At 45.6% G+C, this 21,305-nt stretch overlaps 1 protein-coding gene across 4 annotated transcripts; it reads left to right on the plus strand.

Moving 5' to 3' along the window:
* The first annotated feature begins 238 nt into the window (after positions 1-238).
* On the plus strand, positions 239-21,305 carry UGP2 (UDP-glucose pyrophosphorylase 2). Of its 4 annotated transcripts, none has more exons than XM_071424607.1 (10): positions 239-369; positions 6,450-6,577; positions 7,106-7,213; positions 14,483-14,668; positions 16,133-16,266; positions 16,879-17,176; positions 18,172-18,369; positions 18,533-18,775; positions 19,182-19,286; positions 20,221-21,305. In XM_071424607.1, the coding sequence occupies exons 2-10, from the start codon at positions 6,464-6,466 to the stop codon at positions 20,326-20,328; spliced, it is 1,494 nt and encodes a 497-aa protein (XP_071280708.1). In that variant the 5' UTR covers positions 239-369; positions 6,450-6,463; the 3' UTR covers positions 20,329-21,305. The 4 variants fall into 4 exon arrangements, with proteins under 4 accessions (XP_071280708.1, XP_071280715.1, XP_071280693.1 ...); XM_071424614.1 differs by lacking the exon at positions 239-369 and adding an exon at positions 459-601; XM_071424592.1 differs by lacking the exon at positions 239-369 and adding an exon at positions 687-948.

Consider the following 21,305-nt stretch of genomic DNA (forward strand, 5'->3'; position numbering starts at 1 on the left):
ACCTCCTGTGGCGCAGCTCGAGGCCACGTCCTCTCCCAGGCGGACAGCGGCAGGATGAGAAGAGACCGAGTCCCACCGGGCTACAGCCCGGAGCTGTGGGGCGAGGAGGCCGCCCCGAGCCCCCTTTCAGCGGCGGCAGCATGCACACCCGGCCACCGCTCCCGCCCCGCTTCCCGCGGCCGCCGCTCGGGGCCGGGGGGCGGCTCCGGGGCCCCGCCCACTTCCGGCGACGGCGGCGGCGGCAGCGGCGCGCGCGAGGGGCCCGCCGGGATGGGCGCGGGCCCCGCCCCCGCCGCGGGGGGAGGGGGTGGGCGGGGGCGCGCGCGGCAGGCGGGTCCCCGCCCCCCGCCCGCGGTGCCGCAGGACGAGGTGGGTTCGGCGCGGCCGCCGCCGGCACCGCCCGGCCCGGGCGGGGGGAAGGGGCCCCGCGGCGCGGCCCGGCCCGGGGCGGCGGTGGGGCGGGGCGGGGCCGCCCCCGGCCTGGCGGCCGCGCGGGGCGGGCGGAGCGCGGGGCGGCCGCGCCGGCCCGGCCCGGCCTGGCCTGTCCCGTCCCATCGCGTCCCGGAGCGGGGAGGAGCCGCGCCGGGAGCTCCCCGGGGAGGTGGGCGGCCCGGCCCGGCGGGGAGGGGAGGGGAGGGTCGGGGGTGGCGAAACCCGGGGCGCGGCGGGTCCGCCTCTTCCATTGATGAAATTTAAATTGCTCGGGGTTCGCCGCCCGCCCGCCGGCCCGGGAGGGACTGCTCGGCGGAGGGGCAGTGCGGCGGGCGGGCGGGAGCTCCCAGCGAGGCCGGGGTCGCCGCCTCTCCCGCCGCAGCCTCCGCAGGGGCGGCAGCCGCGCTCCGGCCCTTCGCTGCCCACCGCGGGGCGGAACCTCCGAGCGAGGCGCTCCGCGTTGACCCAAGTGCTTGTTTATTTATTAAAGCGCGAAAATGTCGGCTCTCCTGAAAGGTAAGCTGACGCGCTGTGTTTTTCCCGGCCCCTCCGCCGTGCGTACGCGGGGCTGCGCTGTGTTTTGGGTCCGCGCTCCGGTGCCTCGGGGGCAGCCGCCGGGCTGCGATGTGCCCGGGCTGCTCCGGAGCCCTGCCTGTGACCCGGCTCGGCTCGGTTCGGTTCGGCCGTGCGGGCGCACGGGGGACCGGGCGGCGGGGCTGCGCCCAGGGCTGTGCGTGGCGAGGGGCTGGGGGATCCTGCGGGACCTCGCCAGCACAAATCTCCCCTGTCCGCTGAGCCGTCTGGTAAAGTTGTAGGAGGATGCATGCCGAGGTTGAACGTCTTCGCTTTTCTTCTCTTTCTTCTTTCGTTTCCTTTTTTTTTTTTTCTTTTTTTTTTTTTTTTCTTTTTTTTTCCCTGAGGCTTGAGTGTGGTTTTGGCGTTTTTTGATCCCGGTAGGCTCCGGCGCTCTCCTTTACTCCTCTCCGCGTGTGTGAGTGTTTGTGTGTACGTGGTCTGAGTTTCGGATTCCCTGTGAAACGGGGAACCAGCCCGCAAGAGGTCATTTTGGGAAGAAAAATTACTTTGGTGCATTGCCGTTGCAGTTTTCTTCCCCTGTTTTCCTATGTTCCTCGTGGTGCGGGTGTGCTTTTTTTTTTGTAATGAAATACGTGCCTATAGGGTTCCTTAATATAAATCCATGCAGGCCTATCAACAAATGGCATGCTGCCTGCAGAAGGAACACGAGTAGGTCGTTTGCTATACAGACTTGGGTGTTGCAGGCAACTGAGGGCCTTGGCAGGCTCTGGGAAATCACTGTTCATCACAGAGTGGATGTCCGGGGCTGGACAATTCTGGCTGTGTGGAGGCATCACCTGTCTACAAATGCCCTGTGACACCTGGGCAGAAAGCAGGCAGCTGGAGGAGGAAAGTGTTGCCAGCACGTTGCTCAACCGGCCACTGAAAGTCATCAAGATAAGCCCTTGTGAAGTTGATTAGGAAAATATATTGCTAATTGTTCTTTTAAAATAGAATTGGCTTATCTCAGACTACTGCTGAAGGTAGCCATGTTGCAGAGAAGTGCTGTTATTTCTGGAATAGAAAGCTGTCGAAACCTATGTAATGATCGCAATTGGTTTTTAAAATATTACCAGAGATTTGACAATCCTGAAAGCCTTAAAAAAAACCCCAAAACCATCCACTGTTTAGATACTCTTTTGTCAGGCCAATAGTACTAAAATGTGTTGTCATGTCAAATGATATTTTTAGCATGAGGATCATCTGCTAAACTGGGAAATTCAGCTGTGTCTGACTGTAACACCTAAATTCTTGGTGTGCGCAGCTGGCAGAGCAGCTTCCCAGGTTGCAAATTTCTGAGTTAGCTCAGGCTAATGTGCTCATCTGTCAAGAAGAGTCAGGGCATAAAGGTTTCACTTCACGTATGCTTCAGTCCAGCATGTGTTGGCAAATTTTGCCTCTGGTAGTAGGAAAATGTTTGTAGAGGCTGAGTGGATATGTTCAGTTCTAAAATTCAAAGTAGTGTTTGTTAGCATGCACATTATAGTGTGGGTATTTAAAGAGACAGACTTTTATCCCTGCCAGAGATAAAAATTGCCTTGAACTTTAAGTGGAATCATTGGAAGTTAAGGCATTCACTCTCTACCCTGAGCACAGAGTTCAAGGGTAGAGCATTTAAAGTTTAGCTGAGTGTTGTAACTTACTGGCCACCCTTCTTGGTTTTTATGCATTACTCTGGCTCCAGGGAGACCTAAATAATTTTCTGCTGTAGGTCTTTCTGTATACTTACTTGGATTGTAAAAGTAATCACAATTCATAACCCTCAGCTCAAGAGATTCCCTACTTTTTCATGAGAGAAGTTCTTGCTTGGCTTGTCCCACAACTCCCTCCTGTGCTGCCTCTTTGTAGTACCAAGGCAGTGAAGTTCTCTTCTGTGTGGATTAATGAACAAAATTAATCAATCTTAACATTTTTCTCTGCCTTTAATGTGGAATAAGAGGAAGGACAGCAGAAAGGAAATATGTGCAAGCCCCTCAGTAAGAGGTGACCACTGTTCTCTTCTTGTGCAGTTTTCCTGAGGAGATCTGCCCCTTGTATTGTTTCTGGTAGTGTACAAACTCCTCCTTTCTATTAGCTTGCTCTGATATACCATGATTTGTTTTTATTACATGTCAGTTATAAAATTAGGCATCATAAACCTGCCAGTACTGTTCTGTGTGCTGTAGCTTGTGCTGTGAGGGCAGGGGCCAGAGAGCAGAGCACAAAAGCCTGCTAGAAATAACAGTGGGTGGGGGCAGGAGGGTTGGAGTGAAATTCTCCATGCATCAAACACCACCATGAACTTGACTGAAGTGCCGTCCTGTCTCTGCTGCTTGGGGGAACACTTTCTACCAAAGGCATTAATGTGAGATATCTTGTGTGGTTGTTTTTGCAAAGCCCAGTGTTCTCCGAAGTCTCAGCTATTTAGTCATGCTCTTCTGGTCTGTGCTCATTTCCTGTGTGGGCAGGTCCCCCAAGAGTTTTCCACTACCTTATCCCACCCTTTTCTTACGTCTGATGAGTGTTCAAGAACACTGGTTTCATAAAAGTGTGCTTAGGCTGAAATATGAGGCATTGATTGTGAAATAGTTTGGAAGACGCATTTCTTTTTAACATTATTTGGGATTTTATAGCCACGTGTATCCTTGGAAATCTCTTCCTGTGGTTATCCAACCCCCCAGCCTCCATCTGATTATTAAAGGCACAGTAACTACTTTTCATTATGGCCTTAGGAAATTTTAGTTACCTGCAGGGAAGAATTGCTTTCAGATATGCAGTTGCACTGGCCTTTCAACTTCCTTGTTGCTGCTGGGTGGGAAGGGAAATCAGTCTTCACTCAGGCTGTGAAATTCAGCTGTAGTTTGTGTTAAAGGACTTCAGTTGTCTTTCTGCCAGCCATAGGCTGGGGTGTGTGAATACCACCTCCTTCCCAAAAGCTCTGAGGGGCAGCAGGAACAATGAGAGCCATGTTCACTCATATCATGCACCAATAATGCTTTGGGGAGCATATACAGAGTGCAGCCCAAGTCCTGGTGGTCAATTCCAAGATAAATGTTCAGAGCTCCTCAAACCTTCTGCCTCACAGTGGCATGTTAAGAGTAGAAGAGCTGTCACTTCTCTTAGTTACAATATTCTCATTCTTAGCTATGCAGAATAGATACTTTTCTTGCACCAGGCAAGCACGTGCTTTTATGGACTCCAGCCATATCCTTCCTCTCTCTCTTTCCCTGTAATAATAATAATTGGACTAACAGCACTAGCAATGCTCTGCCTGAGCAGCTGTGTCCTGACACACTGGGTCTGGATGAGGCTGAGAGGTCACAGTAGTTGATAAATGTTAAATGCAAAGCCTAAATATCCCTCACTGCTGATGAAGGGTATGGCAGTGGCAGCTTTGGCAGGTTGGGGTTCAGTAAGAGCTGTCCCATCCAGCTGCTGCTCAGCGTGCCTGATGCCTGGTATTGGAAAAAGCATCAGGTCTGCTTTGCTTTCCTGTGAGGATGTTGGTGATCAAACGTGTTTAGCATTTACTCATTCAGTTTGTGAAGAACTTAGAATATTCCAGAAAAAAAAAAAAGACCCCTTAACCAGGACATTGACATATATTTACTTTTATGATGCCTTTTTATTTCTATTTGTTTCTGATGTTGCTTAGTCTCTAAGTGCTTTTTTCTGCTAGACACGAGTTTTTGGCTAATGTGAGCAGAACAATCTTTTCCTACTTCCTTGGCAGCCCAGGGAGGCTGGCTGTGCCTCCCTCAGCCCCAGTGTGTTCCACAGCATGACTGAAGGTCTCTGCTGAGACTCGGGGTGTGCAGAGTTCCTTATAAGATGTGTTGCATCACACTGGGAAGTTCAGATGTTTGTCAGGCCGGCCAGAAATGAGACATGGCCACTGTTGTTGTTGTAGCAGCAGAAGTGGTGTATTGTAACATGTTGCAGGGAGGATTGGAAACATGTGAAAGCTTCTCCTTGGCAGTTGTTTCCGTGTGCATCACCCCAAAGGGAGGGAATGAAGAGAGTACTTGTAGCAGTTTGGTATTAAGCATGAAGCCAGTACAGACCTCCTTGTTTTTCTGTAGGAAAAAGTGCTTCCTGGTGGAGAGCTGCCTGTGTTTTCACACATTTGACCCGGAAAGATACGCCTAACAGGCTTTCAACTCTTACCTGCTTTTACTACTAAATGAAGCATTTGATTTAAAAAAGGACCTATTGTTCAGTGTACTGTTCATCTTGAGCTGGCGTTTTCCCGTGTTGCACCACACATACTATGTGCACTGCAGCACTTGTCTGTCTTTTTTTTTTTTCTCTCCCTCCCCTACCTGCAAAACAGTGCAGTCAGGAAAATGGCTTCTGTGGGCTTCAAAGCAAGGATTAGATACTGTCGCTGAGGCTGTGGAATACTTTGCTTAGAAAAATAAAATAAAATCAAAATTGCATTAAAATGAACCATTTCTGGTTTTCTTAGACATTCTCAGTAGAAGAGCCTTTTAATGCATGTTCTCAATAAGTAGACTTTAAATGCAGGTTCCTCTTCTAACAATGTTTTCTGTCAGTGTTGCTCTGTTCACTTGTGAAGTTCCCTCCTGTCCCTCTTTTGCACTAGTATTCAGGGTGTTTCCAAAATCCAGCTATATTTGGCAATGCATCACTCTCTGTGTTACAGGGAAGTGATCACTCAAGGGATTTGGCAGAAATTAAATTAACTGAGGTCTTTAGAGAACATACTCAGAATGTCTTTTGAGAATACACTCGCTTCCAATGCTTTCTGCTGGAAAATAAAGTCGTGTTCTCTCCTGGTTCTTTCTGCAGGGTGGACTTTATAGCATATTTGTGTATTTAGTCTTTTTCACATTTGTGGAGTTTATCACTCTCAAAAACAAAACAAATGCTGAAGTGATAGACAGCCCAATTTTCTAGGTTGCTTAGTAACTGAAATGCATGCTGTAGTGTGAAAATACTCATGACAAAGTAAGGGAATGTTTACTGGAACAAACAGAAGATCCTGTGAAAGTGCACTGTGTAAATAATTAAAGCTTATGTTTATATTTGCTTGTGGAGCAGAGGGATACCTTCAATCACAGTATTCTACATAACTTTTCAGTGAGAAAATTCTTACTTTTCACACTTCTACTAAAGTGTGTTGGTGTGGTGGGATGTGACTTCTCTAGTAAAAAGTGCAATGCTGCAGATTTTTGGATACTTCTTGAGATGGACCATTGGTCCTTTAGGGTACTTTTGAGTTTTGAAAGAAGGGTCATTATTCTTTGGCCCAGTTTAAGATCTGTTCCCCAAGTAACTAGGAACAAAAACTTTAGATTCCTGGAATGCTAACACAGTGGTAAAGCAAGACTGGATTTTATGAGTTTATCAGTCTTTTTAAAGAAAATTGAAGGCTGTTTGTAGTCTAAATAAGTTAGTTTGGGTTTTTTAAAAATAATTTTCTTTTATTTTTATTCAAGATTTCAGCCAAGCAATGTCTCAAGCTGGCTCCTCACAGTTTCAGGAAGTCATTCGGCAGGAGCTGGAGTATTCAATGAAAGTAGAACTTGATAAGATCCTTGCGACCGCGCACTCAAATGAGATAGAGGTAAGGAGCATGGAGTGGGTGCTGCTCAGAGCATGAGAAATGGGATGCAGGACACTGAGGCAAATCTCAGAAAGGAGATAAATCACAGATTTTCAGGTCCTTGTTTTTAGGATGTGTTCTGATCCTGTATGGAAGAGTAGCCAGGATACAATGTCAGTAGGAGACTTTCGGTTCCCTCTAGACTGGGTGACGGAGTTATTAAGTGTTTAATCATCTTTAGTTATTAAAGGTTCTGTGTAATCTTCAATGGATTACAGAAAGGGGGGGTAAAGCTGTTATCTTAAATGTTGGGCCAAACTGTAATGACAAAAGACTTGTTGTGTATCCAAGTTGGTTTTGTACTCTGAGTTTTAGTGAAAATGAGCTTTTGGTAACTTCTGGAATTCTACCTAAAGTTTAGCATGTCTACTTGAGTGCTAATGAAATTAATCTCATGAAGAGACTGTACATCAATTTGTAGAAATGCTTCTGTGATTGAGTAGGTGTGCATTGAATGCCAGCATTAACTAATGCATTTCTTCTATGTAGCACACTAAAAAGGACCTGGAAGGATTTAAGAAGCTATTTCATAGATTTCTACAAGAAAAGGGACCATCTGTGGACTGGGGGAAGATCCAGAGACCTCCAGAAGATTCTGTAAGTTGTGATTAAGCGACAGTGTGTAAGGAAAATAAAACTGATAATTGCTACTTAAGGCAAATGATGTATTCACCATTGAATGGGTCTGTCTGCTATGGTTCTATAAAACCATGTAGGACAACACTTTGGGTTCTAACTGAGAAATAATTATTTGTTGACATATGTTGTATGTCTTCCTGAACATCAGGTTCTGCTTACCATATGTGTCAAGTTCTTCGGTATTATTTTGTTAGCTGTTCTGGGAGCAGGGGAACGAAATGGGACAGATGCCATCTCACCATTTGGTGCCTTCTCTGGAGGAAACCTGTGTTAGAGGGGAAGTAGGGAGGACCTTTGTTGTTCCCATTTCCCTCCTGCCTGTAGAAGAGGGTTGCATCTCAGATGAGACTGTTTCCAGCAATCCTTTATGTTTAATAATTTGAAAGGGACATATGGCAAGTGGGCTGGGTAATAGAGCTCATTTAGCAACTTCTGTAACCTGCAGCAGCTCAGCAAAAGTGAGGGATCTGGAACAAGGAGTTGACTGTACGGGGTTTTGGAGCCTGATTTTCTAATGTTGTCTATGTTGTTGTAACTTATAACCTGTAATTTGAGCTGCTGCTGAAAAAACACTATGTATTTTTTCAGCGCTGTTTAGTACTGAAATAAATACTTCCTATTAAACCTAACCTCATTTTACTGATTCATCAGTGGCCTTAGGCTGTCCTTTGACTCTTGTGTAACGAATGGTGTAGTTGTGCTACGAATTCTTGCTTTTCCCAGCCTAGTGATCTTGGCATATTGCAGGAGCTCTGTGTGCTCCCAGGCCTGTGGTTTCTCTGAGGCTCTCTGTGTGCCTCAATCGAGGCTCTGTTCCCTGTGAAAGGCAGGCTGTCCAGTCACTTCCAGAACAGATGCAGGGCTGCTCTGTAAAGCGTTGAAGAATGATGCTGTTTTAGAGCAAGTCTAGGGTTTTTCCAAGGTTGAGTGTTTTCTTTTAACTTCAAAAACATGTGATGTCTCTCTTTTCTGTACTGTAACAGTGAATGAAGTGTTGCTCTGGAGAGAGAAGTCTGCCCTTAATGAAGAGGCCAGGGTGGGAAACTGGAGTTCTAGATAAGATGACTTACAAGGAAGGCTGAGGAAAAGGGAATTTCTTTCAGTGTAGGGGGGCTGAGACTCTGGGGGGATGATAGGTCTTTTAAATATGTAAGAAGGTAGTTAGGACAATTAAAGGAATAAACTATTCCCTGTGCCAAGAGAAGGGATTAAATTACAGAAGTTTGATGTGAGTGAATGGGTGCTTTGTGGAGAGGAAGAGCTGCTGTCTATTTTTCAAGTTTTGCACACCTTCAGTGGAAAAACTTACAAGTTTTGTAAAGGTCTGAAAACCCAGGTAGGACATCTGGAGCAGATGTCAAACTGGAGGTTGTGGCAAGGCTCTGAAATAGATTGGGGGCATATTCCCAGGCATGGGGTATTCCCAAGCATGGCAAGCTGCTGAAAAAGAACTAACTTAAGGTCACAGAGGGCTGAGTGGTGAAGGGCAGAATTAGAAAGAATATCTCTTATTTCCATATGGCCTGTAATGCTCATTCTCAAATGTGTCCCTGTGCTAGGTAGCAAAATAGCTTTTGATGAGAGAGAGAAAGGGAAGAATTCTGCAAAATCAGTGACCTGCAAAATCAGGTGACTTCTGGTCTGATAAGATGCATGCATGATGGGAAGTGAAATTTTGCTTCCTAGCATGAACTCTAAATCATGTAATCATGCTTGTTGGTAAGTGCCACAGAAGAGAGCTGGGGCAGAATATCTGCTAACAAACTTCCTTCTATGCCTTCTTCACTTCATAGTAAATACCCCTTTCTCTAGGGATACTTGGACTTCCTGATCTGACAGGATGTGGGTTTGAGTGCTTATGAAAACAGAGCAAAGATAAATTTCTTTATTTTTTTCTTTTTTCCTTTTCGCTGACCATATGATTTCTATCTCTCCCTGCTGTATCCACTCCCTCCTTTTTAATGCATCAGTCATGTTAGGGACATACTGTGGAAAATGAAAAGGGTTCCTCATAAGACACATTCCAAGGGACCTTCTCCCAAATTGCTCCTTACTGAGGAGTATGAAATATGGAATTATTAAATAAAAGTTGATTTCATAAAGACCAGAATTTCAGAATTACTGGTCTAGCTAGTATGGGTAAGAACAGTATGAGCTTTTAGAAGGGCTAAAGAGGGATAACTTCTGAAGGGCTACAGAACTGAGTTCTTTGGGACAGGTATCCATCTGTGAACACATATTTAGTTTGAGTGCTTCAGTTCCAATTGAGTTTTCTTTTCCCATAACACCTCAGAGCATATTCTCCTCCTGCTCTTGTTACAACATCACAGGGGTTGGTGCATAGAAAAAGTGTTTGCTGGTAATCTTGCAAGTCCTTTATAATTGCAAATGATTTATAATTGCCTGTAGGGATGACCTTGTTTTATGAGGTGGTGGGATGCTTGGCTGCTTGGACAATTTCACACTGCAAGGATCATGGCCTAGAAAGCACCAAATTCTTTGCAGTGTGTATTTATTTGCCTGTGATTGTTTTGGAGACTTGCTTTGCTGCTGGGAATTCTGGAAGGTCTAATCTTCAGCTGATCCCTAGTAGAGCAAAAGGAAAATGTTGAGGTATCTATGTGCCTCTGTGTGTATCTGTAAACAGAGGCACACAAATAATCTGCCAAAGTGTGGGTTTGTTGCTTTTTCATTTATTTAGCAGCTTAAAAAAGTTCATGAATGTTGTGCAACTCCCCAAAGGGTGACAATTAGCATTGACTCCATGATTGCAGAAGGCTGATCAATTGCTTTATTGTTCTATCTTCTACTATACTGTACTTAGTAAGAAGCTCCTAACCCTTACAGACAGTGCCATACAGCTTTGACCTAATTGGTCAATCAATCCAAACACCATCCAGTGTCCAATTAAGAAACCCCCCTTTGGTGACAATCTCCATAAGACATTTCACATGTGCACAACAACAGGTGCAGCAAGTGGAGATAAGAATTGTTTCTCATTCTTTTCTCTGATCTCACAGCCCTCCCCAGGACAATGCCTGGGGAAGTCTGTGCCTGCTCTCTGTGGCCCGAGAGCTGCTGCCACACATGAATAGTTTATTGGATATATGGCTTTGTCCTTTGGGTGGGGAAGAGTGTTTCAGGCTTTTGCCCAGTACCAAGGGACAGTGCTGTGAGTGCTGTGCAGAAGCAGAATTTCTGATGAGACTTCTATAGGCCATCTAGTGTGTTATCTGTTGTATTTGTTCTCTGAATGTAGCTTCTGCTTCTTCCTGAAGACAAGTAAAGTCTCCTGTCAGTAATTTGAAACAGAAATTATTGCTCTGTAGTATTCCTGTTTTTCTCTGCAATGGGAGATTCCATCCCTGACCTCCATGTTTTCAGTGTAACAGCTTATACTGATGATAGTAACAGAAGATTGAACCCATTTCACACTATATTGGTAAACCTCTGACTTGTTTTTTCCTTCCAGATGCTTTGCTTTCATATGTCCAAAGGCTTACAGTGATAGCTCGCATAGTTAGCACCCATTACTGTTACAGTCTCCAGAGAAGAAAGTTCACTGAGAGTGCCAGTTAACAGGGAGAGGAGGTAAAGAATGTGGACATGGCAAGTGTAACTTAATCCCCTCGATGTAGATTACAGCCATCTGTTTGTTTGAATTGGAAGCAATAGCAAAGTCCTGCTGGGAGGCCTCTGAGAGAACTGCAGTGATCAAGTTAACCTCAGAACAGCAATGCAGAACCTCATCTGGGATGTAAAGAGAGCATCTGAAGCAATGTGAGTGTGAAAGGAGCTTGTCTATTAGAGCCTTTGTTTTTTTCTTCCCCAGAGGTTGGATTCTTGTCTGCAGCTCAGGTTGTCACCTCAGTGAGCTATATCATGAAGGAAAAGAATGAATGTTATGCCCTTACTCAAAAGCTAAATATCTTCTTAATCTTGAGTTTTGGAAACAAGTTTTAAGGGTTCATAGAATTGTGGAATGGTTTGGAAGGGATCTTAAAAATTGTCTTGTTCCACCCCCCTTCCCTGCACAGGGACATCTTCCACTAGACCAGACTGCTCCAAGCCCTATTGAACTTGGCCTTGAACACCTCCAGGGATGAGGCAGCCACAGCTTCTCTGGCTGAGCTTTTCCTCTGCTTTACCACCCTCAGAGTAAAGAACTTCTTCCTAAGATCTGATATAAACCTCACCTCTTGTAGTTGGAAAGTATTCCCCTTCTCCTGCCCATATCAGCCTGTGTAAGGAGTCTCTCTTCCTCTGCAAGCCCCCCCTAGGTGCTGGAAGGCTGCTGTAAGGCCTCCCAAAGCCTCCTCTTCTCCAGGCTGACCACCCCCAGCTCTCCTCACCCTGACCTCACAGGAGGACTTTTCTCTCTCTGATCACCTTTGTGGCTCTCCTCTGCACTGCTCTAACAGGTCTGCAGATTTCCTGTGCTGAGGACTCCATATCTGGGTGCAGCACTGCAGGTGGGGTCTCATGAGGCCAGAGACCTCTTAACGTGGTGCTATTTCTAGGACTGTCCCTTGGTGCTGAGTAAATGTTTCCTCAAGCTGTAAGTACATATTAACTAATAGGGGCGTCCTCCTTTCCGGTCTGCCCACGATGACAGCCCTGATGCTCATTTTGTCTGTCTCTGACAAACTCTTGCAAGCCTCCTTGCAGTAGGAGTAGGCTGCTGGAATCTGTTAGTCAAGCTCCCAACATTGCCTCATCCAGGCTGTTCCAAGAAATCACTTCTGTGACATTGGCTGAGAAACAAAAGAAGCTGCATGTGTCATCTTAGAGCAGTCCCAAACCAGGGCTGCCAGACTGTCTCAAGCGAGTGACACTGCAGCCATGCATCTGGAAGGCATGGCATTCCTGCCCCTGGCTTTTACTGAAGAATTTCCCCACCAGCACTTACTTGTCAAGCACACAGTTCCAAACCCTTAGAGCAAGAATTGATTTTTATTGCTGTGGAGCACTTTTCCAGTTGTGTATAAGCTTGCAGGCGATGAGGTATTTGTGCATATTAGTGCCTGCACATGGCTGGAACTACTGGATTGATAGCACCGGAATCCAGCAGTCCTGGTGCTGCAACGTTCCTACTGGAACTTGACTTTTTGACATTTGTTATTCTCTGAATTAAAGACCCTTCAAGATCCAGGGCTTTATTGCCAAGTTGATGTTTCCAATGCCTGTGCCAGAAGAAACTGAAACATTTAGTGAGGCTGAGTAATAAATTTTGTGTTGCAACTGGTGAAACATCCAGTGAACTGAGTCCTTGATGGAACTGTTACCTTCTTCAGGAATTCTACTCTGAATGTTCTGCAAAAGCTGGTTTCAGGGCATGATATTGAAAGCATCAAAAAGTAGTTGGCACTTTAGCAAAAGCAAATGATTTTTGAGGCAGTCTGGCCCTGAACTGAGTGTCAGACTTTCTGCTTTTTGTGAGTGATGCAAGAAGAACATAGTGAGACTTAAAAGTTGAGATAATTTTTTTGGATGTTCAGACAGTGTCAGAACATCATGGATGTGACTCACATCCCACCCAGCTAAAGCTTGAGATGAGATGTTTTTAATCCATGTACAAGTCCAATGCAGGGTGTTCCTGACCTTGGAGTGGATGGGAAGCAGTAAATCTCAGCGTAAGTCTCTGTATGTCTTGCTGGTAGCAGCGTGTTCATTGAGCTTCCCGATGCACCTCCAAGACATTAAACCCAGGATTTATCATCTCATTGTTAATGAGAAGAGCAGTTGTTTTTCTGGGTGCTTCAGCCTGAGCATAATCTCTGTTGACAAAGCACAGCAAGAGTCCACTTTCTGTGCACTTCTGTTCCTGAAAAGTTCTTGGTGATTTGGAAGGAAGCTCCTGCCTGTGTCCTCATGAAATGACAGTGATTGTGGTGCTGTTTCTGTCCCAGCCACGAGACCTCCATGTGGAGTTATCTTCTCTTGCAATGCATCCTATAGGTTTTCCAGATGCCATGGGCAGAATTTCCCTCCTGTGAGGGATCTGCCCTGCTCTGCTGCCCATGGTGTCCCGGAATGCTGGAATTGCGCAAGGCGTCCTCTCTACCCCTGTGTATCCCAGTGAGAAACATGACTCTTGTTCCAGGGCAGTGTGAATTTCCATTTAAACCCCAGCCCTTGCCCAAAGCAAACACAGCTCTGAAAACTACTCTGTATGGATTTGGTTTTGGAAACCAGCTGTGGATCTTACACACCCCTTATCAGAATTAAAATAATGTTCTAGCAGCTAGAATGCTACAGCACTGGAACACCAGGGCTTTTCTTCAAAAGAAAATCTCTAAAAGGGCAGGCTAAAAGATAATTGTATTGATTCTGGTCTAACAGTTTTGCAATGATTCTTACTGTGGCATTGTTACCATTATTTCTTTGACTTAGGTGCTTTTAGTAAGGGGGCAACAGTACCTAATGGGAGGCACACTGTTATTATGAGTCTGATTTTGCTCTCCATCACGAGCCCCAAATGCAGCCTAGACTCTGTTCTTAAGACTGTAGGAAACAGCTGTCAATGAGGTAGAAGACTTCCTGTAAGATCTGTTATGAGCTGGATGAACACATTCTGAAAAGAGCAGAATAAGAACTAGGAACTCTCTTTCACTCTGTATCATGCTGTCAGGAGAAATGAATTGTATCAGAGTAGTGGCTGGAGTAAGAATCAGTGTAGACTGAGTTAAAGAACCAACATTTTCCCATTTTCCCAAGAATGTTGCCTTTGACAGCCTCAGAAAAAAAAAAATCTATGAGTTTAAGCTGCTCAGGGAAGGAAAGTTATATGCCTTGCATATAGAGCCTGGTTCTTAAATTGTGGCCTGACTGGAGGAGGAGAGGGGCCATCCTATGGAGCAGTGAGTTAGATGGTCCCCAAGAAAACCCCCTGCCCTTCTGCAGGGCAGGAACAGGGTTGTGACAAGTGGTGTAACTGGCCTGACTTCTCATCTGAATGAAGCTAATGTTGCCTGGTGTCACAAAGTCTTTAGAATCTCTTGAGAAAAGAGGTTATTATAGTAACAAACCAGGTTATTTGTATCATAACAAAACAGTTACTGTAGACTCACTTTGCAGATGTTCTTTAGTGTCATAAGACGTGAATAAATGTGGGTTTTGTCACCATATTGTAAGTTTTGAAAGTTTTTCGAGAAAGCAATTTCTTTCCAAATATCTGACTGCCGGGTTTGGGGGTTTTTTTCTTTCTTTGTTCATTTGTTTTCCCAGATCCAGCCCTATGAGAAGATCAAGGCCAGAGGCCTGCCTGATAACATTGCTTCTGTCTTGAACAAGCTGGTGGTGGTGAAGCTCAATGGTGGCTTGGGCACAAGCATGGGCTGCAAAGGCCCCAAGAGCCTCATCGGGGTGCGGAACGAGAACACCTTCCTGGACCTGACAGTGCAGCAGATCGAGGTAACGCTGGATGAGCTGTGCTCACTGCCTTGCAGGAGGCAGCACACACTGAGCTGCTCCTGCATGGCTTGTTAAGAGGGATCGAGTGGAGGCTTGCCAAAAGAAAGAGGAGAGGGAGACGAGGTCTGGTGCTGGGGTGAAGCAGAGAATTCTGTTGAGAGAACAGACACGAGAGGGGCGGTGTGGTCAGCGACTGAACTCTGTGCCCCTCACATGTGTTAGCACAAGTGTGATCCAGGCTGTGCACAGCAGCCTGGACAGGGGGATCGTGCCCAGGAACACAAGCAGTCACACTGTAGAGCTTGTCTGGCTTGGATAACTCCTGGGCTTGTTTCTGACTCCTCCAGCTGCAAGTTTATCTTTTCAAAAAAGGGATTTTTTAATGTGCGTTAGAACAAAGCTTTTCACAGCAGCTCCAAGTTCCTTCATGCATTTAAACTCTTGCACTGGAAAAGATTGTTGGCATTTTCCTCTGAAGAAAGAGGAGCAGAAGAAAATAACAGCTGCTGGTGTTGGGAGAGGACATTTTGGCTTATGTTTTTAATGCTGAATATTCCTCTTAGAGCAGATAAGGAAGACAGACAGTTATTAGAGTGGGAGGTGGGGTGTGCCTGCTCCCTGGTTTCTGGAGTGCCAACAGTTTTTGCCTCAGTGTGATGTTGTTTGGAGTGGCTCTCCCATGTGTTAGATGGTTCTATGACAAACTCAAATTTACATCCAGCTGATGCAGCCCTTTCTCCAAAGCATCACTGTGGAAGTCTCTGACTCCACCAAAGTGTAATGACCCCAAATGCTCCAGCAGAGGAGGGTGAGCTGATACACAAAGCTTAAAATTCACTCAAGGGTCTTTCTCTTTTCCCCCTGCCCCTTCTGTTTTCAGTGGAACTGCTGTGATCTCCGATTTTTTTTTTTTTTTTTGCATTTATTGCGCACATGGAAATGTTCTTATGTATTTCAGCTCCATGCTATAGATTCCCAAATAATTAACATGGTGACATTTGATTTATTATGTGCTCTTGATACAATTTCCCATCTCTGTCTGCTAAGAAAATGTGGAAGTGCTTCCTGTGCAGAGACAGTGTGGAAATGTCACCTTGACAGACTGCAATGATTCGATGGAAAATAAACCTTTTGTAATCAACAGTAGCTATATCTTAAAGTGATCATTTTGTGGCATCGTGGTTTCAAATTTTAGACCTCAGTGCAGGTTTAAAAACAAAGATTCACTAATTAAAGATACATTAATTAGTGTGGGTCTTATCTTTACAACTAACAAAGATTTATTTTCCTTTACCTGATTGATTATTCTTTTTGTAGCATAAGTGCATCTCTTTTTTTTTTTTTTTTCTTCATGCATTCATTATTTCCAGTCTGTTTCACCTAATTTCTTTCTCCTAAAATCTCAGGTGTCAGGAGTTAAAGCTAGTAATACATGCTGAATTTACCATTTATTTTCCATCTCAGCATTTAAACAAATCCTACAACACCGATGTTCCTCTGGTTCTCATGAATTCCTTCAACACAGATGATGACACAAAGAAAATCCTGCAGAAATACAGTCACAGCCGTGTGAAGATATATACTTTTAATCAAAGCAGGTATCAAAAAACTTCTCCACTTTGGGTAGAAGAAAACAGCTTGATTCTTCATAGTCCAGATGGGGTGGATTTGAGTTTGAGGTGTCTTCTGTACCTGTGTTCAGTCTCTTTTGGGCCTCGTGCTGAGACTGAAACACCAGGGGTTGGGCAGAGTCAAGGGCAATGTATTAAAACTGGGGAGAGGGGGTGTGTGGGCCCCAGTTTCTAAGAAATGTACAAATAGTGGTGTACTGGCTGCTGGCCCCTTGATTCCTGAATTTGCTGTTAGTATCCTTGGGCTCTGGAGGGAGACAGACCATGGTTCCTTATGAAGAACAAACTCTAGTCCAGGTGGCTGTTGGGGTCAGAGGAGTGTTTGATATGCTCTGGACCTGCCTGTCAGAGGAAAGCTGGTTTGCAGTGTGGCCTGAGAACTGTGCCTTTACATCCTTGAGTAGATTGCATTCTGTAGCTTCTCAGTGACAGCTCAGAATGTGGGAGGGTCTTTCAGTTCAGAATACTCAGGAAAAGCACACCTCCAGAAGCCCAGGGAGCTGCACCTTAACTGTAATATTTTTATTTTATGCTATTCTGACGCTGGTGAGGATGTAACAAGACCCATTGTCCTCACAGGTACCCCAGAATTAACAAGGAAACTCTGCTGCCAATAGCCAAGGATGTCTCTTACTCAGGAGAGAACACGGAGTGCTGGTACCCTCCAGGCCATGGAGACATCTATGCCAGCTTCTACAACTCTGGGCTGCTGGACAACCTCATTGCAGAGGGGAAGGAATATATTTTTGTGTCCAATATAGATAATTTGGGTGCCACTGTGGACCTTTACATTCTTAACCACCTCATGAACCCACCCAATGGAAAACGCTGTGAATTTGTCATGGAAGTCACAAACAAAACCCGGGCGGATGTGAAGGTAAAGGGAGATGGGTGAGAGTCTGAGTGTGTTGGTGGCCATCTCCAGCCTCCTCTGAATCCATGGATTCAGGCATACACCCAGTCTCCTCATAGCTATTTTAGGCACCATTTAACACATCAGCTCAGATCTAATTTGAGATGCACAAAATCAGCAAGTTTAGAAAGTTGTAATTCATGGAACAGATTTGATCTGTGCTCTGGGCAGCAGCAGATGAGGACAGTCTGGGCTGGCCTGGAAGCACAAGGGATGTGCAGGGTGCAGGTCACAACCTCTGCACCTTCTCCAAACTGTCACATACACTGGGGGCAGAAGCTTGAAGCTGGAAGCTTGAAAACAGCATTGAGGGCTGGGATGCAGCAGTTGTGTCTCACAGAAAACTGCCTGAGCCACTTCCCAACCCTGCATTGCACAGCTCTGTGTGGCACAGCTGCCCACCTGCTCCTGCCCTAGCCCCTGGCTTTGTACCAAGTCCAGAAGTGGCATTTCTCAGAGGTTTATGACATGTATCAAATACTTGTAGCCTGCAGTAATTTGTCCTGCTACTGTGCTCTGCTTCTCTTCTTTTGTATGTGAGAATGAGGATTTGTATTTTCTCTGTATTCATTTGGGAAGCTCTGACTTAGCCCTATAAAAGCACAGCAATGCACTGTAAGAATACCTAGATTTAATTTACCTTTTGCTCCATCATCTGACAAAGTACTGCTGAGGGTGATTTTTGACAACAGCAGCATTTGCAAAATATTCTCAACAACCTTCGTTAAAGGAATGAACGATCTTGGAGTGCTGAAAGATGATTGTTGGGCAGTCCTGACTGTACTTTAAACATGCTCTATAATTAGTAACCTGGTAGCTGGTTACTAAAAACAAGGAATGTGTTTTCTCTGGGGTTCAACTTCAAATGCCAACAGACCAGTGCATCTGCCTGTGTTGAGGGGAAGATTTCTCTGGCTTCTCATGAACAGGACTTACACCCTCTCACTTGCCCCTTGCAGGGTGGCACGCTGACACAGTATGAGAACAAGCTGAGGCTGGTGGAGATAGCTCAGGTCCCTAAAGCACATGTGGATGAATTCAAGTCTGTGTCGAAGTTCAAAATATTCAATACCAACAATTTGTGGATAGCTCTGTCTGCAATTAAAAGGCTGCAAGAGAAGAACGCCATTGACATGGAGATCATTGTTAACCCAAAGGTAATCAGCTGGCAAGGGTTTAGAGAACACTGACCCAAACAAACTTTTAGTTTCTGGGTGGGTAACAGGCACTGCTGCCTCACAGAGCCAGGCTGGGGATGTTGGGCTCCAGTTCTGAGTGCCAGGACCTGCTCCATGTGTTCACGTGAGTTTTCTCTTCCAGACTCTGGATGGAGGCTTGAATGTTATCCAGCTGGAGACCGCAGTTGGTGCTGCTATCAAGAGTTTTGAGAACTCTCTGGGGATAAACGTCCCTCGTAGTCGTTTCCTGCCTGTGAAGACCACCTCGGATCTCTTGCTTGTGATGTCCAATTTGTACAGCCTTAACGCGGGGTCTCTAACCATGAGCGAGAAGCGTGAATTCCCAACAGTGCCTCTTGTCAAACTGGGAAGCTCCTTCACAAAGGTAAACACCTGGTGTTCAGCTCTGAATAAAGACACAGCTCATAACAATAACTGAATGAAAAGTGAGGTTTGCTTTATCTACCTCTGCCCACCTGGGCCTTCCCTTTTGCTCTTTGTGAAGGCTGTGAGAATACAGATACTGGCGGTGCATGCTGGGTGCTCCTGCAGTCCTCAGATGAGCTGGCTGTGTGAGCTCCCCAGAGCTCGCCCAGCCTTGGTGGGCAGCCCCCCTACTGTTCTCACACTTGTTTCTAAAAGAAATCACAATTACAAAGTAGCAACTTTTATATTGATGCAGATGTAGGTTATGGGAAGGTTCCCGAAGAGTATTCAAGAGGCTTCTCCCATACTTGTCTTAATCCAGAGATGACTTTAATACTGTTTCTTTTATTTTCCCTTTCCAAAAGGTTCAAGATTACCTGCGGAGGTTTGAAAGTATTCCAGATATGCTGGAGCTGGATCATCTCACGGTTTCAGGTGATGTTACATTTGGGAAGAATGTTTCACTAAAGGTGAGTGTGCAGTGGGGATGCTGCTGCAATAAACCTGACTGATCTCTGCTCCTTGGCAATTGATACTGAGGCAGTGCCTGTACACAGAGTCCATAGGAGCACTCCTGGGAGTTGGGTAACTGGCCCAAAGATGGCAGAGGCCATGGCTGGACAGTGACCCTTGTGATGGAGTGCAGGATGTTGCTGCCAGAGCTGATGCTCCAAGCAGGCCCAGGCTGAGAGGAGGTTTATTTATGAACCTTGAAAGCACCACAGACGTCACATCTCTGTTCAAACACTGCTGCCACCTCTGCCCTTTGGCTCAGTCCCAACTCCCTTCCCAGGCTGGCCTTACCAGCCCTTTTCAGGCCCTTTTGCATCGCTTTGGGGTTCTTGATTTATTAGTAAATGTTGGAGCTGAGCAAGTTTGTTTCTCTCAAATTCTTCCTTAGGATCTTGCCAGTCCTGGCAGCACTTGCAGTTTTCTAGGGCAGTTTGGCAGCTGCCAGGGGTGGAAGGTGGTGCTGCATCACCTGGCACAGGCTTAGGCTGTGGGCTCTGAGCTGTCCCTCTGTCCCCACATTTGCTGTTCAGCTGGAATAGGAGCCTTCCTGGGACACACCCAGGGTGGGGGAAACATTTTTCCACTTCAAGCAAACAGAAAAGACAAGAACCCTTAAAGCAACCATGTCTTCAACTAAGTTACCAGTTCTGCTTGTAAGCCAATAGGCTCTAGCATGGTAATTACAGAGGTTCCAGTAATGCTTGTTTAAAACCTTTGTTCTGGGGAGAAAAGACCCCCAAATGTGTATGCAGAAACAATACAACTAAAAGCATTCAGGCTCTGGCTGTGGTACAGCTGCCACTTGACTGCTCCTCCAGGCAACCTATGCCCTCCTTCCACGTCAACATATAACAGGTTTCTGAACCCTTGTTTTTTATTCTGTCTCCCCAGGGAACAGTCATCATCATTGCAAACCATGGTGACAGGATTGACATCCCAGCTGGAGCTCTACTAGAGAACAAAATCGTATCTGGCAACCTGCGGATCCTGGACCACTGAGTCCAGGAGAGGGCACGGTCAGGGCTGGGGCTGCTGTGCCCGACCAGCCTCGTCGTGGAAGAACCTTTTAAGCATTAGAAATCTAAGTACACAGAGGGCCTATGCTTTGTCATCTTCACAGTACCCTGCAGTATTAATTTAAAATTAATTTCTCTTGCTTATCTTTAAGCAGCCACATAAGCGCCATGGATGTGCGTAAGTAATGCTTCAGTCCTAAAGAGATTCTGTAACTCAGTTAATTTAACCTTGAAGTGCAATACTGTTTGTCTTGCGGGAAGATGGACAGATCCTCTTTGATAAGAAGTTCAGAGGCTCGCCCTCGACCATTCAGTAGTTTTGAATTGCTTGTAACTGCAGAAATAAAGCTGTGAAGCAATACTGGTGGGACAACATGGTTGGCAACTCCTGTGACATTTTAGAAAGGCACAGTTGAAAACCAAAAGTTTCACTACTGCTAAACAGGCTCTTAAAACCCTGTATTTCATGTGCTCACAACCTGTAGCCCTCTTCAACCCCCCCAAGCTACAAGTGGGATGTCCTATCCCAGTTGTACGTCGAGGTACTGGGGAAAGGCTGTCAATACCTCCATTTCCGTATCGTGAGAGTGGGAATCATCCGTGTTCCAAACTTGCCCAAAGAATCCAATACTTGAGAAAAATGCCTCAGTAGCCACGTGTGGTGTTTGCTTTTTCACATCCCATTTAAGACTGGATCTCCTGTTAATATCCTAATCTTTGATCTGCCCTCTTTTTTCAATAAATGGATCACGTTGACTACACCTATGTTCATATTGTCACAGCCATGTATGTTAATTTATCTTCTCTTGAGTTTCTAAATTTGTACAGGAATTGAAATCCCTGTCCTGATCACTATTGATTTCTTAATGTTTCTCTTGTATTTACATGCAGACAACTTTATTTTATAAGCTTAGTATAACACTGGTATGTATCATTAAAGAAGTTGGTCTTTAAAAACAA

Source organism: Agelaius tricolor, unplaced genomic scaffold (genome assembly GCF_023055355.1).
Source record: "Agelaius tricolor isolate 1412-34295 unplaced genomic scaffold, bAgeTri1.0.p SCAF_1, whole genome shotgun sequence".
NCBI lineage: Eukaryota > Metazoa > Chordata > Aves > Passeriformes > Icteridae > Agelaius > Agelaius tricolor.

What these genes read in the sequence shown, in the direction of transcription:
- UGP2 (XM_071424592.1), top strand. An exon ending in TGACAGTGCAGCAGATCGAG is followed by an intron (nt 14,669 to 16,132) that starts GTAACGCTGGAT and finishes TTTCCATCTCAG; the next exon opens with CATTTAAACAAATCCTACAA. An exon ending in AAACCCGGGCGGATGTGAAG is followed by an intron (nt 17,177 to 18,171) that starts GTAAAGGGAGAT and finishes TGCCCCTTGCAG; the next exon opens with GGTGGCACGCTGACACAGTA.